Source organism: Lepidothrix coronata, unplaced genomic scaffold (assembly GCF_001604755.1).
Source record: "Lepidothrix coronata isolate B3197 unplaced genomic scaffold, Lepidothrix_coronata-1.0 Scaffold29, whole genome shotgun sequence".
NCBI lineage: Eukaryota > Metazoa > Chordata > Aves > Passeriformes > Pipridae > Lepidothrix > Lepidothrix coronata.
In genome coordinates this window covers 2,088,215-2,105,930 of record NW_016690209.1, presented here as the reverse complement: position 1 = coordinate 2,105,930, position 17,716 = coordinate 2,088,215, and the positions used below count along the sequence as shown (strand labels likewise).

Genomic DNA, 17,716 nt, shown 5'->3' with positions numbered 1-17,716 from the left:
TGAAATAGTAATTTATCTTTCTTACAAGCAGGAAAATCAAGATATGAGTTTAGTTTGCAGTTATCTTGGATATTCTGATTTTGAGACATCCCGGGTATGTCCACAGAGCTCTTAGAAGAGCAGCCTTACAAAAACTAAGAGTCTGCCACGCTCTCTGGAGGGACCTTTCACCTGTGTTTGCAGTCCCATCCTAAAAATACCATCTGGACATGCCCCTGTGTACCTGAGTTTCAGAGCGGGGAACTTTTAGGGATCAGTGCCTATCTTCAATATCACCATCATCTTTTAAATTGTTTACAGGTTGTTTGTGTTGTGAGTTTGGCACTATGGCAACATTAATGTCATAACTAGGCCATGGATGGGTGGTATTTCCTATCACAACTGTAAGCGAGTCAGGACCAAGACATGAACATTCAAAAGGAGCTCCAAGAATATTGTGTGCATTTGTCAAATAAACATTTGTTTAATAGTTTATCTGAGCTATCAGACTGCAAATATGTTCAGTAAAGTAGATTTGCTGGGTTAAATCAACACTGGATTGAGTAGGAACCAGAAGATCAAACAGGAGCTGGAAATAAAGGCTGAAATAACAAACCAGACAAAATAAGGAAATGCGGATTTATATCACATTGGCATACAAATGTGGTTCATAAAACCTCATAAAGTAAATCTTTATTGGGATAGTGATTTGATTAAATATCCTTATCCAGGAGCAAGATAAAGAAATACAGGAGACACACCAAGGTTCATCTGAGATTAAATTCTGGAAATTCAAAAGGAACACACAGAGATTTACCTAAGGAACCTGCCATCACAGGAAATGAATTAAAGCATCCTCACAGCATACACAAAAGGCTGAACAATCTGTCCATAGCAGGGACTTCTTTGACCTTTGTAGACTATGACTTCTTTCAGGTGTCCTAACCCATCATGAAGCAGCCTCACCACAATTCTGTGTTCTCTGCTGACCTGCTCATGCAGACCCTCCTCTCCTAAACTGCTGCTCCCTTGCAATCTCAGCTTACTGACCGTGACTGTCTTTAGGCTGGCAAGCAGTGTGGGAGATGCTAATGCTCTCTAAGATTGGTTTCTTAGATGGATGCTGGATTGCTCCTAAGCTTTCTCCTGCAGAAATGCCTGCAGGGTGAAGACCCTGTACACTGTTGGGCAATATTAGCCAGCAATATTAATAAGTTTGCTTTGTGGCTCATTCTGACAATATTAGATTAAAGCAAACACAAAATTCTTCTTAAAAGGGAAGTGCATGACAGTGTTCCTCTGTAGTTTTAGTGAAGTGTGAAGTTTAAAAAGATTTCCAACTTGTCAGCAACATCTCTGGTGAAGAAGAACTACAAAGCAGTTGAGACTTACTTTCTCAAATGTAATTTGCAATTCAGAAGTAGTACATAGATGTCAAGTTCCAGTCTAAGGACCCTTCAAGATGATGCAGCTTTTTGAGTTTTCTGACTTTGATCATAACAAGCAGTGTTTCGTAACACATTCAGGTAACAGCTTTTCCTCTAGCTTTGGCTGAGGTACTCTGCTTTCTTCACCAACAAGGTCTCCTGGCTTCTGTGTTTAGAGATAGAGTTCAAGGAGAAGATGAACTGCTGGAAGTGAAAAAGAATTGATTGAGGGCCTACTTGAGAACATTCAGCCTGTACAGGTCCACGGGGCCAGATGCATCTTCCACTGCATTCTTGTATCCAAGTTAGGTTAAAGTCTGGATAGATGGACAACTAGATGTGGATTTAAAAACTAGTCTCATGATGGGCTCAGAGGGTAATGATGAGGCTCATGCTCTACCCGTAAGTGGGTGACAAGTGGAGTGTTGTAGTGATTCCTGCTGGCACCTGCCCTGTGTAATATCTTCATCAATGACATGGAAGAGGCAACAGGCTGCACTGTCATCAAGTGTGCAGGTGACACTAAACTGGGAGGAGCAGTTGATACATTCCAAGACAGAGTCACTGCAACAGAAGCTCAAGGAATGGGCTGATGAGCATATTATGAAGTACAAAAGGGACAAAGCAAATTCCTGCAACTAGGAAGGACTTCTTCCTCAAGAAAGAAGAATCCATGTTCTTCCCTCCCAGCAACACAACAGTGTTGTGTTGTTGACAACAATGCAGACTGTAGCCTGACTATCTGGGGAGCATTTCTGCAGAAAAGGACCTGGGAACTTGGTAGACAGTGAGCAGGACATGAGCCATAGTGTGCCCTGGCAGCAAAGGAAGTCATCAGCATCCTGCATTAACAGGGGCAGTATGAACAGGACCATAGTCAGCAGGTTGATACAAGCACTTATCCCCCCTTACTTGGCTCTCATTAGATCGCACTGAGATACCTTGTCCAGTTTTGGTTCCCCAAGTAAAAGAAAAATAATAATCTGGAGTGAGATCAACAGAGAGACACCAAGAAGGTCAGAGCTTGGAGCATGTGCTCTATATGAAGATGCTGAGGGAACTGGGCTTGTCTACCTTGGAGAAGGGAAGGCATGGGAGGGTTAATATGACAAACCAGCAGCTTTCCAGTTCCTCCAAGATGGTCACCAAGAGCACACAGCCAGGCTGCGCATGACAGTGGGACAAGAAATAACTGATATAAAGTGAAACAAGAGCAGTTCTGACTTGGTATAAGGAAAAACTTTTCCACCACAAGGATAATCAGGCAGCAGACCAGACTACCCAAAGAGGCTGTACAATCTCAATCCTTAGATGTTTTCAAATCTCAAGTGGATAAAGCCTTGAGCAACCTGGTTTGATCTCACAGCTGACCCAGCTTTGAGAAAGAAGCTGGACTAGAGATCTCAGGTTCATGCCAGCCTGAATTATTCTAGCATGATTCTGTAACAAGGATCAGCTAAAAACCTGTTCAGGTTTGTTCTCAAGGCTTTTCCTAGAGCATTATTAACCTAGAATGCACATCCTCTTGTCTCTACATCTTCACTCATCTAATTGTCCAGAGTGTTTGCCAGTGTATGTACTACGCTCCCTTGGAGCCTGCTGACAGGCAGAGCCAGTTAGCCTTTCTTTAAACAGCAGTCAAGTAACATTTGACATATTTTAAAGTCCAAGGCTTAAAATTCCTAGTAATTTGTGCTCAACATCTTGTTCTTCTGTTGCTGAAATCATGGCATATTTTCTAGCTGTTAGAACAACTGTGTTTTATTTGTGTAACCACTTATGTTGGCAAATTTACAGTGGTAATGCTGCTTATCTGAAGCTGACTGCAGATTTTTTTGGCTTTCATTAAGCAAGTCTAGTGGTAAAGAGACTCTTTAATGTAAGAAAATGAATTTAGGTTTTTCTCTGCTTTCTCTTCCATCATAAATTTAAATTGAATAATGCCAGTGAACTCAGTGGATGTACAGTGCCAAAAAAAAGGATTATAAAACTGAAAGGGAAATCTTATTTTCAATGATTTCATTTAAGCACTTGCCTGGATCAAGTGCTTGGGTTTGAAGAAGCTGTTTTAACTTGCCTATGCCTCCATTTCTCTGTAAATAACAGTTACTAGAGAATAAATTATTTGATGGAAGTTTGTGTGAACATTATCAATACTATACTTTTGCTCTTGAAGCATGTGCCAAATGACTCAGCCTAGGAAGGAGCAAGATTATGTCAAACTATGGTTAGCTCAAGAATGGCCATGTACACATTAAGAAGGAAAAATCTAGTGAAAATAATGTGTGGCCATTGCATGACCAAATACATGCTGAGAATTGACAGCCTGTGGTGGAACTGCAGCGTTCATACGTGTTAAGGCAAACCCAGATCCTAGGAACAATGGTTTAAAGGGCTCATTATTTCTCTCAGTCCAGTGTGTTTGGATTTTTTTTCAGATCATCATGTTAAACTCTGTCTCTGATCTGCATGGCTATATTGACAAAAGTCAGCTGACCCGGGAGCTGGGAGGAACTCTGGAGTACGGCCACAGCCAGTGGATCCACCACCGAACTGTGAGTGCTGGTGTTGTTCTTCACTTGTCTGCACCAGAACTGTCCAGATGACTAATGCAAAGCAACCATTAAGTAGTAACTCTTCAGGGGCATGTCAGCCTACTGATTCTGCCAGGGACTCATGGAAGGAGGAAATCCATGACTCAAATAGAGAAAGGCAAATTCCCAAAAGTTTGCAATAGAAGCAGTGATCTGTATCTCACTGTGTTCCTGGCCTAGGGCCCAACACTGTCAGGGTATTCTTACTCAGCAAGGCCCCTTGGCACATTCTCTTGGCTTTTGAATAATTGATGGGATTCATAGGCCTTCAGCTCATGGTTGAAGTTGAACATAGGCTTTAGCACTTTACTGAATCAAAGGTCAAAATTCTTACTTTAATGATTAATTATGTCCCTGCTTTTGAGAGAATCGAAACACTAGATTTTATTTTACCTCGTTTTCTATGTAAGCATGCACTCCAGCTGGGTCATATTTTGGGTAACTGAAGAACAGTTGTAAGTAGAAAGGCAGAAAGACTTTTTATTCTATTGAGGAAACTTGTACAGATTTGATTGTTCCCTTTTGGGGCTGGTTAATGCATTTCAGTGTTTGCTTCAAAACAATGTAAACAATTCATTACGGTGCCCAGAAAAGGTGACAGTTCACAAAAACAGACTCCAAACTCCGGCACATTAGCAGCTAAAATATTGAATCATCCTTCCCGAGCAAAAATGGGTTAAGCTGGGTGGTGATCCAGGAAAATTAATTTCATGGAGAATCTATGCAGCGTTTGCATCTGTCTTTGTGGGTCTACTTGCAAGATTGGTATGTTAGAGCTCAAATCTAATGTGAGCCCCAATATTTTGCAGAGTTCTGATCAGCCCTGGGTTCTAATCTATTGTTGATGGTGGACAGGTTACATCTAACACTCATAAAAAGATCTTTTCTGAGGTTACTTTAGGTCAAGTCACTTTTGTCACTTTCTTGATATAATTTTTTGCGCTTTTCTGTCCTTATAAAATTGAATTTTACTCTCCTTTAAAACCACCAAATATTTCAGGCTTCTAAATGTGGAAACACAGAATTTGACTTCCCTCTAGCACTGATTTTCTACATTTATAGCTGTGTTGACTACAGTGAGGTTAGGATTGAGATAGGTGAGCAGGCTTACGTGTTAAAACTGTCAGAAATATGACACTGTCCTTGCAGGAGGGGGGGAGTGTGAAGAAATGAATCATCTGTATGTGCTTTCACACAGCTAAAGGCTTGAAAATATGAGGGAGGGGAGCAGAGACACAAGAAAGGCTGTATCATGTATTAATGAGAAGATTTTACATAAAGTAATAATATATAGTTTGTTAAAATATGCAAATAAAAGTGAGCCAAGATTTGAGGGGAGTGTGGCTATATAATCCACAGAGGTTTGAGTTAAATTTGTTTGAAAAACTCTTACCAAGCAGAGAGACTTGGAAAAAAACCCAACAAGCCACAGATATAACTTAGGTACATGAAACAATTTATTAGACATGTGCACAGGAGAGGGTGGGGGCAAGCACGCTATTTAGTGAAACTCGGATAAGCTCCTGGTGAGTGGTGCAGTCAACCAAGGAATATCTGTATAAGAGGTTGTCATTAGGGAAGTGTCAGCCTCCATGGCACCTTGAAACAACCTGACTTTGAGTCTTGCTGAGGTATGGGCTTCATGTCCTTTGCTGCTTCTCTCAGTGTTCTCCTATCTCGTCCTGCCAGTGCTTTTTTTCTGAAACAGCTTTAAACCGTGGCTAAGTGGCAGTGACTCAGTGATCTCCCTGCATCGTTCACTGTTTCTGCTTTCTTATCTGGGTTGGCAGGAGCCTGTGAGCTTTTTTGCCCACGGAATACATTTTTGGGCTTTCAGGAAATCGGTTGTGGATGGCTGTGTCTGTCAGAAGTGTGACATTTCAGCCAACTCTAATCCAGTAGTTTCAGTGCTGAGAACAGCAGGCTACAGCTGCTGGGCACCAACCCAGAGCATATGTGAGTTTGTACTGCTTGTGCTGAAAGCAGGCGTGAATTCATTGGGAAAAAGGGAAGGAGGCTATGGACTGTGCAGGCATTGCTTCATCTGGGGCATGTTTCAGATCACATATTTGGACTATACCTTTTGAATTATGATCTACTTCCTGTTTGTTTTTCACTGAGCACACAGCAAAATTTTACTGTCATGGTTGCAGACAAGGAATTCCCATCATTGCCAGAGAAGGGAATGCAATGTGCAACAACTACGTAGCATTTGCCTGGATGTCAGAGCATCCCTAGTGCTGCTGACTGACACAAACCATTGAGTAGGTTAGATCACAAAGTGCAAAGAATAACGAGCTACATAGAACAATACGGTCCCCCTCAAAATTTGGGCATAATCATGAAAAAACATCCCATGAAATTACTTGCTACTAGATATAAAAGTTTTGCTCACATCTCACAGGTCTGAACAATATATTCTCAGAAGGCAGCATTGGTTTTAAGGCTTCCTCTTTTGCCTTTTCTTCAATAAAACCACAGATTTCTGACAAGTTTTGTGTTAGTACACCCAAGTGATAAAACAATACTCCAGTGAATCTATGCATTTTAACTGTGTTTGCTGTAACTTGTTCTTGTATTTGTGTACTAACATGAACAGATGGGAGGGAGTGACTAGAATGCATCTAGTACAGATAGGCAGGATGGAGATGCACATTTTCAGAAGTCAGGGCGAAGACAGGTTACTGCTGAGTGAACAATGGCTGTATAAATATAAACACAAAAAGACTTTGCCCTATATACTTCAGGAGTGTCCTCAACTTAAAGCCTTCATTAAAATTTTAAACACAGCAGAATTTCCCAGCAAGCATGGGCAGAGGATCTGAAGTTCCAGGCCTGGCTTTGAAGCTGATGTCCTCTGTGGTTTCATTATGTCCTCTAAGCTCTGGGAGTTCCCAGCTGGCTCATGGAGATGACAATACTTTGTGACAGAGGATTCAATTTGTGACTTTTAGCATATCCACTCCAAAAAAGGCAACATGACCTGCTTTACAGGCATGTAATACTTGCAGCACATTGTGCCTGAAGGACTGAGTGTTGTCAAAGGACTGTTGTTAAAGTTTGTGACTTTATGCTCCTGCTTTTCCAGGCTATTGAAAACTTTGCAATGACAGTAAAAACAACAGCACAGATGCTACAGACCTTTGGAACAGACTTAGCAGAGACTGAACTTCCCAACGATGTGCAGTGCACAGAGGAGCTCCTCTCCGCACACACCGACCACCACAGCAAGCTGAAGGTGATTGTTGTCTTCTCATGATGGCTCCAGCACAATAGTACATGATTTGTGACTTAACAAAATGTTCTGCCATCACTTGAGAGTCCATTGTCTGGAAGCCACTGAGGAGGACAGAAACCTGGGTTCAGGAGGTCAATTTGATTCAGCTGTGGAAAAGGACATTTTACAGCTTCAAGAGTGATAGAACAGGGAAATGTCACTTCTAATGTATGAGGGGGTGTGATGGAATCACATCTGGAATAGCATGGGCTCCTGATGAAGAGTTCATCAGAAAGGATGAACTGGAGCAGATAGAGACAACTGTGAGGATAATTAGGAATAGATAGAATGATCTAGGTAATCATGGTTGTTTTATTTAAAAACAAACAAACAAACAAACTTTGGGGCAAGTTTAGCTTTGCAGAATAAGAATCAGAAGAAAACATTATTGCTGTCAACAAATACCTTAGGTTAAACATAAGAGAGAAAACACTACTTAAGCTATATTAGCACAACAACACGTTTTATGGAAGAATGTGCAGTGATGTGGGGATTCATCGGCTGATTTAATAATGTTTCAGCCTCATTACCCTTTTCATTACTTATCTTTCATGCTGGGAAGACTCTTCTTCTATGGATGACTCCTTATACCTGTTGTACTGTGGCTCAGCATGTCACAATGTTGTTTGAAGGAAATTCCATTAAGAAGTGCAACGTGTCAGCGCAGGCTCTCAGCTCACTGAACAATCTGCAGCACACATTCAATCTGTGGTAGAATAATTTATTCTGCAATAAATTTCTGCCTGGTCAGAAAAGCAGTCTGCTCAGAAATTCTACTATTTCTTTTCTCAAAAATAGATCTACTATTCAAAGTGAACAGATTTAGTCTCTGCATTTTCTAGAAAAATGTATCACCTTTGGTAAGCATTTATATTTTGTTCCAAATATTTAGTACCTATGAAAGCATCATAGGTACTAAGCATTACTGTGTTGTCCATGTAAGAGATGTGAGTGTTGTTAGAAGTACATACCATTTGTTTTCTGGCTTGTTTTCTTTCCCTCAGGATGAGCTGAAACTAGCAGTGAAGCAGGGGGCCACCTTGCTGACATGCATTCGGGAGCCAGTCACCCGAAGTGCCAACAGCAAACTCAGTCCAGATGAACTGGAAAATGTAGCCACAGTAGAAAGGTCAGTGAAGCGAGATTACCTTGTGCAAGTTGCTAATTTATTCCTCAGAAATGCAAGTGTAATTTAAATAATTTAAATATGCGAGTTATAAATTGCCTCCGGTTCAACCACTCAGGATTTATTGGACAGGGAACTCAGAGAAGGGAATGGCTTTGAGGAATTTACTTGATTGAACTCAAGGTGAGTTCAAACAAGTCCTGAATTTTGTGGTAATTTTTGGTCAGACCGCTAACTACCTGGGCTGAAGATTTAACATGAGACTTACTTTCCCTGTAACATATGTGTCCTCCAAACTTCTGTGCCTGATTTGAAGGGCACCTGAATCTCTGTGAGATGAGAGGGTGTGTGTTTGTGTATGTCTGTGGAATCACTGGGGGAGAAACAGATGAAGTGATACCCTGCAGAGAGAGAGAGAGAGAGAAACAAACCCCTTTTCCTTCCTACAATGCTAGTTACTACCAGAAAGCTTTTAGTCACCATGTAGAAGTTTCTGCTGTGCCATGTGATGCAGTGGAAAGAGAAATGCCATGCTAGTGTTTTAGCATGTCTGCATTCACTGGGAACAAAGCTGCTAAAAGTAAAGCTGAGCTGATATTTTTCACTGAATACTTTAAAATCCTTTTAACAGTCACACCAAAGGAATTTGCGAATTCATCTTGAATTCAACAACCAGCTTTGATTAAAACCACATTTTCCAGGGATAGATTGAAAACAGAACTTTGTTTTTGAGAGAAATAGGAGGGTGCTATTGTCATTTGCCTTAATAACTTGATCATTTCAGCACTCACCAATCCCTACTTGCCCAAAGAGTGCCCATTTATTGAAATACAGGATATTCAAGGAAAACTTTCTTTTCATTTTTTCTTCTTGTTTAAACTGTTCTACTTTGCAATTAATGGATCATTGAGAAACTGTGTGGATGACTCACTAGTCTGGTTTTAGACATTTTACTCAAGATGTACGACACCTTGATATTAATTTCTTTGCAAATAAATGTTTCATCATTTACACAAAATAATGTCCATGGGAGTCATTATGAGCTTCTAATGTATTGTTTTTAATGGACTGGGAAAAATGATTCAGTCCTTGCCTGTTTCTGATGGGTGAAAAAAAGGAACAAGTTGTAGAGTTCTGCTTTAAACATTCCATAAAATAATAATTGCATCACATTCAGTCTGCATCAGTTGGGGGTGAATTATCTTTGAAGAATTGGGTGGAAGCTTGGGATTACAGTTGCCCTTGTCTGCCAGAGCATGGAACAGCTCTGAGTCCTTGTTGCAGGTCAGGAGGCAGGACTGCAACTGCCACAGTGGATCCATGTAGTTATCACTCATCCATCATACTCCTGCCTATCCCACTGCAAATTTAATTCCCTTTTGCTTAAGGGACAGTTGACACAGAGCCCTCTTACATGAGTGTAGGCTCCCCACCATCTCCCTGCTCTGCTTTCTGCCACCAGTTAGTGTAACTTAAAAGAAATGAACTATAGGAAATAAGTACATTCTATTCATTATAATTTCTTAACAGGTTGTTGGCTCAGTTGGATGAAACAGAAAAGGCTTTTGATCAATTTTGGACCAAACATCATCTAAAACTAGAACAGTGCCTGCAGCTTCGACACTTTGAACATGATTTTAGAGAGGTACTTCATTTGTTCATGCTGTCTAGTCTTCTCTGGTAAATAAGGTCAAATTTTACCCATACCTAAAGTATACTGGCAATCCAAAAAGAAGACTGGGAGAAAAGCCCTTCATTATGAAATAAGAACTGAGTTTTCAAAAATTAAATTTTTGGCAGCTATCAGATGTCTTACAACATTTGAATAAAGCCCAGTGAGGAAGGTGCCAGACTGTGAGGCCAAAATGTGAAACACCAACTTCTTGATAAACCATTTTACATTTACGTGTGAAGTTATCAAATATAATATCTTCTGTGACATTAAGTTGCCAATCCCACCAGAGTCAAGGGAATACAGTTCAGAAAGCCCAACTGTCAGCCCAGAGACTGGAGTAATACAGATTCTGGAGTAATATAGACTCTGGAGTTACAGGTTTTCAAAACTGCGTGGGCCTAAACAGTGAGAAGCAGGGCAACTCTTTGAAGAATAGTTGATTGTTGCTTTATTCCTTGGCTTTTCCATTTTGGAACAAGCTGAAAGACTAAATTTGAGATGCAGAGTCTTTTCAAAGATATAGATGAATGTTTGTTGTAATTTTATGAGTATCTTGTGGTAAAGTTTTGGGTGGGTTTATTTTGTTTTGGTTTTATTGTTTTGGTTTTATGCTTTTGTTGTTGCTGTTTTTTAGGTAAAACTGACATTGGATAACCTCATGGAAGCACAAGCAGGTTTTGCTGACATTGGGGACAGTGTGACTCGAGTGGAGCACCTCCTAAAGGAACAGAAACATCTGGAAGAGAAAGGACAGGTTTGCACTCAATTTAGTATTTTAGCTGCTATAGACATGGTATTCCAGACACTTCTTTGTCACTGTCCTTCCATCCCATTTACTCTCTTCTCATGAGTCATTATTTTAAATTGCAAAACTCAGATCCTAATTTCCAGAATCCAGGGTTGTTGAGACCCAGTAGTTCCAATTCGTTTCTTGGCAAGCAGGGGGAAAAAAGCAGGGGAAAAAACTTGTATAATGAATGTCCCCAGCATGGAGAAAGAAGAATTGGACTCCACAACTTCTCTGGGCAACATGTTCCAGTGTTTGTTCACCCTTACAGTAAAAAAGTGCTTCCTGATGTTCAGATGGAACCTCTCAAGTTTCAATGTACTCACTGACAATAAAGTTGGTCTTCAATGTAAATATAAAGTAAGACATCAGCTATATTTATATCCCAAACCTTTACCCTCAGGCTACAGCAGGGATTATAGAGATGGACTGTCATTACTATAAATGTCATTCTAAGATCTAACTTTGGATTTTTCTCATTAATTTCACAGGAACCTTTGGAGAAGGCTCAGTCTCTAGCTCTTCATGGAGAACAGCTCATCCAAAACAATCATTATGCAGTTGACTCCATTAGACCAAAGTGTGTTGAACTCAGGCGGATTTGTGATGACTTTACCAATGAGACCAAGAAAAAGTATGATATTTTGGGAAAGTCTCTTGAGCTGCATAAGCAGTTAGATAAGGTGAGCAAACCTTCTCAGGTAACAGCCCTGCCAAGGTTCTACTGAAAATGAATGTTTTTATCAGCTCAGGTAATTATGATGAAGATAAAAAGTTGTGTTTGTTTTTTCTCTGTATCATTCAGTAAATATAACTAGAAACATTGGAGCAGTAGATTCCCATAAGTATGGTCTTAAAATGATGAAAAATAGGGAATAAACTAAGGAAAATCGAGCTAGGCCTGAATTTGAAATGAGAACCAAATGTATTCTAGTGCTTAAAAATTAACAATTTACTGCTTGTTAGTTTTCAATTTCTCTGATCTAGCTAGAATAGCAAGATAAATGCTTTGAGAATGTTTGTTTGCTATTCCAGCAACGTAAACCTTCTTTGGAGTATTTCTAACTAAGTTTCATAGGCCTGAGAAGTTTTGGGGAGTTTTGATACAGTTTCAGTTTTTGGGTTAATTATGTGACTGAACACTCAAATGAGGTAGTACAGCTGAGAGATTCGATTTGCAGTAGCACTTCTCCTCTTTGCTCAGAATATTATTCTTTTACATGTTACTGGACCATCTAGCCCATGAGAGCTGAACAGCAAGTTCAGTTCAGCAAGTCCAGTTCTACATATCCTGGTGGGATGACTTGGGCAGGAACTATGGCACGCTACGAAATAACATCGATACCTTTTAGAAACATATTAGGGCAAATCTGTATTTCACAGAGTAGAAGCAACACTTAGCAACATGGACTTTCAGTGATCATGAGTCCTTCTTTCCCCATTTTTCTTTAAAGGCAAGCCAATGGTGTGAAGCTGGAATCTACCTCTTAGCTTCCCAAGTCACAAGAGGGAGCTGAAACTGCACTCGTTGAAATTGAGAAGTTCCTGGTAACAGCCAAGGAACACCAGCTCTCTAACCCAAAGGAGTTCTACAATCAGTTTGACATGATCCTCACCCCTGAAATAAAGGTAAAACCTCTCAGATGTGCATGCACTCACTTAGAATTTAAAAATTACCAAATGCTTTGTACCGGAGAGTGTCCTGGGATATATATTTGAGTCTGCTAAAATATGCCTCTTTCCCTATTCCAAAAGGGCACAGAGGTGAGCCCTTGGGGCAATGAGTTTTGCTCATGAGTAGTCATGGAACACACATGATTTTCTTCAGAGCAATGTCAGAAATACTGCCTGAGTCACCATGTCTTGGTCAGTGAAACTGTGATGTCTGTGGAGTGTGTGGACTGGGTTGCATTAAACTGCAGCACAGTGTCATCTTCAGCTCTAGTCTGTCTGGTAACACAAGTACTTTCTTAACTTAGTCCAGCACTGACAAGTGTTTGTTGTTTGCCTTTTCTTTGTCAAGGCCAACGCCCAAAGAATTGTACAAAAACTTGAAGATGTACAAGAAATGTTTGACAAGAGGCAAGTAAGTTTGAAGAAGCTGGCAGCCAAACAGACCCGGCCAGTACAACCTGTTGCTCCACATCCCGAATCTTCCCCAAAACGAGCATCACCAAAGATTACCAGGCCAGCAGCAGTAGGTAGGCCATGAGCAGTTACTTTCAGACACACACCAATGTTTTGTCCACATGGTGATGTTTAATTTTTGTTATCAGAATGAAGACTTGCACTTGATGTGCAGTGTCAGCCCTGTAGGTCCAGCTATGAAAAATGAATGTGAAATATCTGTCACTACAAACATACTGACAAGGGTGAATCAAAAAACCCCCAACAAACCAACAACAAACCCACAAAAAACCTCAGGTTTCTCTTCCTAGGTCTAATCTACAGAGTACATTGCTATACTGTTTCCCAGTGTGTCTTATATTGCCAGTTCTTGAATACCCAAGCCAGGGTAGTCACTGCAAGCCTGAAAAGTAAGCACGAGAACCTCTTTCACATTGCATATACTGTAATGTGAATATTCGTCTTTAAAAGGTCACAATACCTCAAGTTTCAATCAGATACTTGCCAAATTAAGGGTTTGCTAGTGACACTGCCTCATTTGTGGAAGTTTTGCTTTTTCCCCTCTACACAGCTGTTCATTCACTTTCTAGCTTGTCCTCTGCTAACTATAAAAGTTGAACGTTGCTTCTGTTTGGAATTTCCTGAAAGTTCCTGATTTGAAGTTTTCACGTGCCTTTAACCAAGATAGCTGTTTTCTGCAAAAGGAACATGGGTGAAGCTAATTTGAGACACTGCATCTTGGAGACCAGTGGCTGTGCTTGGTGGCAAGAAAGCATTGCCCCTTTGGAACTGTAGGGCTTTTTAAAAGGGGAACCTTTACCAAAAAGCTTTTTAAAAAAATCAATTTGCAAGAAGAGCTTGCAATAAACTGCTTTCTCAACAGGAAGATTAGGATGGCCAGTAGCCTGACCATTTTGCTTTCTAGGCATATCACCAGGAGGTCACACCAGTGTCCCTGTTCTCCTCTGCTCTGCAACCCTAATCCTTTCTTACCAAGGAAAATCATCTTCTTCCTGTTACCATGTTAGTTTGACATCTGTACTTCCCCCCTACCAAACCATACTAGCTTAACATGTTCTTAACATACAGCTGCTACCTCAAGTTTCAGCTTCACTATTGGCTTAAGGCAAGCTGAGAACACAATGCATGTGAAGAGGTCCTGCTCTGCCACACACTCATCCTCCAGCAATGTGCTCTTGCACTGAGGTGGGCAGTCAGTTTGCCGTAGGAGTTGTGATTTGCCTTGAAAACTCAATCAACAGACTGTAAAAATGTAGTAGTTATTTTTCCACGGCATGAGTTCACGCACCCCAGTCCCCTGCTCCAACCAGCACTAAGTCAGAGTTGATCACATTCACTGAGTGGCCACTAGTGCTGCAGAAAAGGAAGATGCAGAAAATGGGGTTATGGGGTCAGCAGGTCAGAGGCAGTTAGTCCCATCACTGCAAGTACCATTTGAGGATGGTTTTCACCTATTGTGAAACTGCATCTTCAGGCTAAAAGCTAATCTTGCTGTTTAGTTTATGCATGCAGTCTCTGATTTTGTTTCTTGAATTTCTTTCTTGTCATTTTAAAGCACTTGCAGATTTTTTAATTAAATTGTTGGTGTAGATAGAACCTTCTAGAACAGTCACTAGTATATATGTGACAGTGCTCTAAGTTTTGATTCTTGTTCATACAACCAATCCCATACTATCAGCTCTTTCATGGAAAATCATGAGATGCTCCATTGCTCTGTCCCTTGCATTGCAGTTCAGGGTTTTACAACCCAATACAGGATAACTGTGTGACAAGGATTAGCCTCTAACGTCCTGTTGCAAAATAATAGGTAGATGAAATTTATTTTTAAATGTTACTCTGGTTGTTCTTTTAGAAGGTGCAAAGTGCAACTCAGTCCTGTTCAGACACTGATAAGTAGACTGTAAAATCTCATTCAGGTTCCTGAAGGTGCCTGACCGAGAGTACCTCTGTACAAAGAAACAAACCCTGACTATCTACAGCTTATCCAGGGGCTCACAATCACAGCTTACTTTAACAGCTGTGAATAGTACATGTACATTCATATACTCTGTGTAATGGCATCCTTTGGGTGTTATCCAGCTGTCAGCTACCAAGAATCATACTTTGAAATTCCTGAGTGCCCTTTCCCTCAGAATGCCAAAGCACTTGGCAAGTACTGGTCAGTATTTTAACCTCTTTTTTTTTCAGAAAGAAAACTGAAGCACAGATAAACTGATTTACCAAGGCATTTTACAGTCTGACTCTCAAATGTGTCTGAGAATAGAAACAGGGACACTGAGTCCTATTCCAAGCCTTGAAAATGAGGCTGCGAAATTCTGCTCTTCTTGAAGCTACCCTCTTTTGGACTTTCCTCTATGTCCTTTCTTCACATTCACGGGATCAATGCACTATCAACATTTACTTATGGGGAGAATTTATTGAGCAACATCTTGGAAACATGAGAGAGGCTTAGAGCACCTTTTGGAAACAGATACTGTAACTTGTTGTCATTTTTTAGCCAGGACTTACCTGAATATTTCTAAAAGCTTGCAAAATAGAATATGGCAACAGGAAAATGCCATTTTCCTAGGCTGCATAAATATAAAAGCAGGCAAAGGCAATAAAATGTTGTAAACAGAAATAGAAGACTAGAAAGAAAGGCTTTTGTCCCCAGGCAACAGAGTAACAATACCATGGCAGCACTGCAATGGTTGTCTGTGAAAGGAAAAGAAGTTATGTTTGTTCCAGAATAGATTTTGTTTTGTTTTTCCTTGCTGACTATCCATTTTCCAAACAAGGAGTGGTAGGGAAAATTCAATCCAATTCAGGGTGCTAATGGAAAAATCTTCACAGATGTGAAGACTCAGACATGAAATACTGTCAGACTCTCCATTTTACATGGACAAATACATAGGTGCACACAGGCAGAGCTGATACTATGTCTGAGAGGAAGGGCAGGTTTCCATCAGGGAAATGACTGCCACAGGTTATGTCTGTGTCCTTATGGTCACTGGTGACTGACTCTCAGCAAACTCTAAGCTTAGTGAAGATCCAGAAAGGCAGCTCAGAGCTGCTGTAAACTCTCCCTCACTCAACACTTTTCACTCAACACTGTGGGTCTGGAAGTTCTGAAGCAAAATTTTAGATTAATCTCAATTTTGCTTGAAGCTTTTGGTTTCGCAAATGAACTTTCAAATTTTGCAGGGACAGGCCTGTTCAACATTGAAAAACTAGTTTTGGAATTATTGTGATGCTCCAAAGTCTGTGCCAGCTGGACTTGGTGCACATTTTAGCTGTGAGAATCTGCTTAAGTATTATTCACAGATCAACCCAGAAAAGGCATAAACCCCTCTGTTGACCTTTTTATAATGAGTGCTTTGACAATATTTAACTAGCGTATATAACACCTTATTTTAAGGACAACTCTCTTTACTCCCAATGGAAGCTGCTTGAATACTGCTGATGGCTAAACTTGTCCCTGTATGTGTTGGGAGGAGAGAATTGGCACTTCATAGGGAAATATTTTTGCTGATTTACTTCTGAGGGCATAATTTTTGATGATTTGACTACATATTTGTTTTCTGCATTTCTGTACAAAACTCCTTGGCTGGAGTGAATTGGGATAGGTCCACAAAGTCAAACCATGGAGGCCAGTATTGCCTCTGGGCTGTCAGGCACAGATTAGAGACAAATTACAGAACTGTAAAGGAGAATACAAGCTATTAGGGATGATTGCAGTTAGCATTTCTCTATTTTAATTTGCTTGTAATTCTCCCAAACTCTAACTCTTCGAAATGAAACTTTCCCAAAGGCTATCTTCTCAGCCTGACACATTCTTGGAAAACTTCAGTAAAAGGTGATTTGGCCATCCTGCGACCATGGTTAGGAAAATTGTCTTGCTTTAGTTATCTTTGTGGTGAGAGCTGGAACATGGCAGTACAAAGTGCTATAAAATATTCATGGGTAGATTTCTTTGTGTGCAACATAAATGTGAAATACAGGAGCAGAGATGTCAAAATTTCTGTGAGCTCATTAAACAAATAACATGTTTAAAAGCACATTGCACATACAAAATCCATGACTCACCATACAAGCATCTTAGAAGGCCAGCTTGGAACTTGAGATTCATATGGAGGAACACAGCTGGAGCCTTTTCAGTTCTTTAAATAATATAACTTAAGCTGGTTCCATCTCAGTTAAATGTATACAACTGCTCATTGGATTCATTCCAGCATTCCTCACAGTCACTAGTGCATAACACTCACTAACTAATAACATCTGGATAGGGGATGAAGGAAGAATGTCTTGCAAGAGTCTGGGGATGTGTGCAGGGGAAGTGAGGCTGCAGACAGATTAGCTGACTCAGAAAAGATGCTGCATGTGGTTTTCGTTAATGGTTTGAGAAACCACTCATTTCTATAGTTCAAGATATTGAATAAGTGTAACTCATTAGCCAGTAAGAGACATAGACTCTGTAGTCAAGGGTTATAATACATGCCCAGCACTTGTAAGGCATTCAAAGACCCCCCAAATAAATGCTTTACATTCAGGTTTTGCGTGAATTTCCCAATCACATCTTTCCCCATATGTTTTCTGTGTGAGAGTTTGTGCATTCTCAGTAATCACCTACAGCAGAATCAAATTCCTTTGGCAAGAACAGGCATGGAAACAACTAGTCTGCTAAACTTTATTGGGCTTTGCTGCTCCTGCTGTCCAACAGGAAA

The 17,716-nt window shown here is 40.4% G+C and overlaps 1 protein-coding gene across 1 annotated transcript in view; it reads left to right on the top strand.

The window, feature by feature from the left end:
* MCF2L2 (MCF.2 cell line derived transforming sequence-like 2) overlaps positions 1–17,716 on the top strand; it is a 60,154-nt gene that overhangs the window by 34,854 nt on the left and 7,584 nt on the right. Inside the window, 9 exon segments of the mRNA XM_017810465.1 lie at positions 3,845–3,961; positions 7,089–7,238; positions 8,282–8,406; positions 9,934–10,048; positions 10,713–10,832; positions 11,357–11,548; positions 12,320–12,363; positions 12,365–12,494; positions 12,889–13,066. Coding sequence (XP_017665954.1) covers positions 3,845–3,961; positions 7,089–7,238; positions 8,282–8,406; positions 9,934–10,048; positions 10,713–10,832; positions 11,357–11,548; positions 12,320–12,363; positions 12,365–12,494; positions 12,889–13,066 — 1,171 coding nt within the window.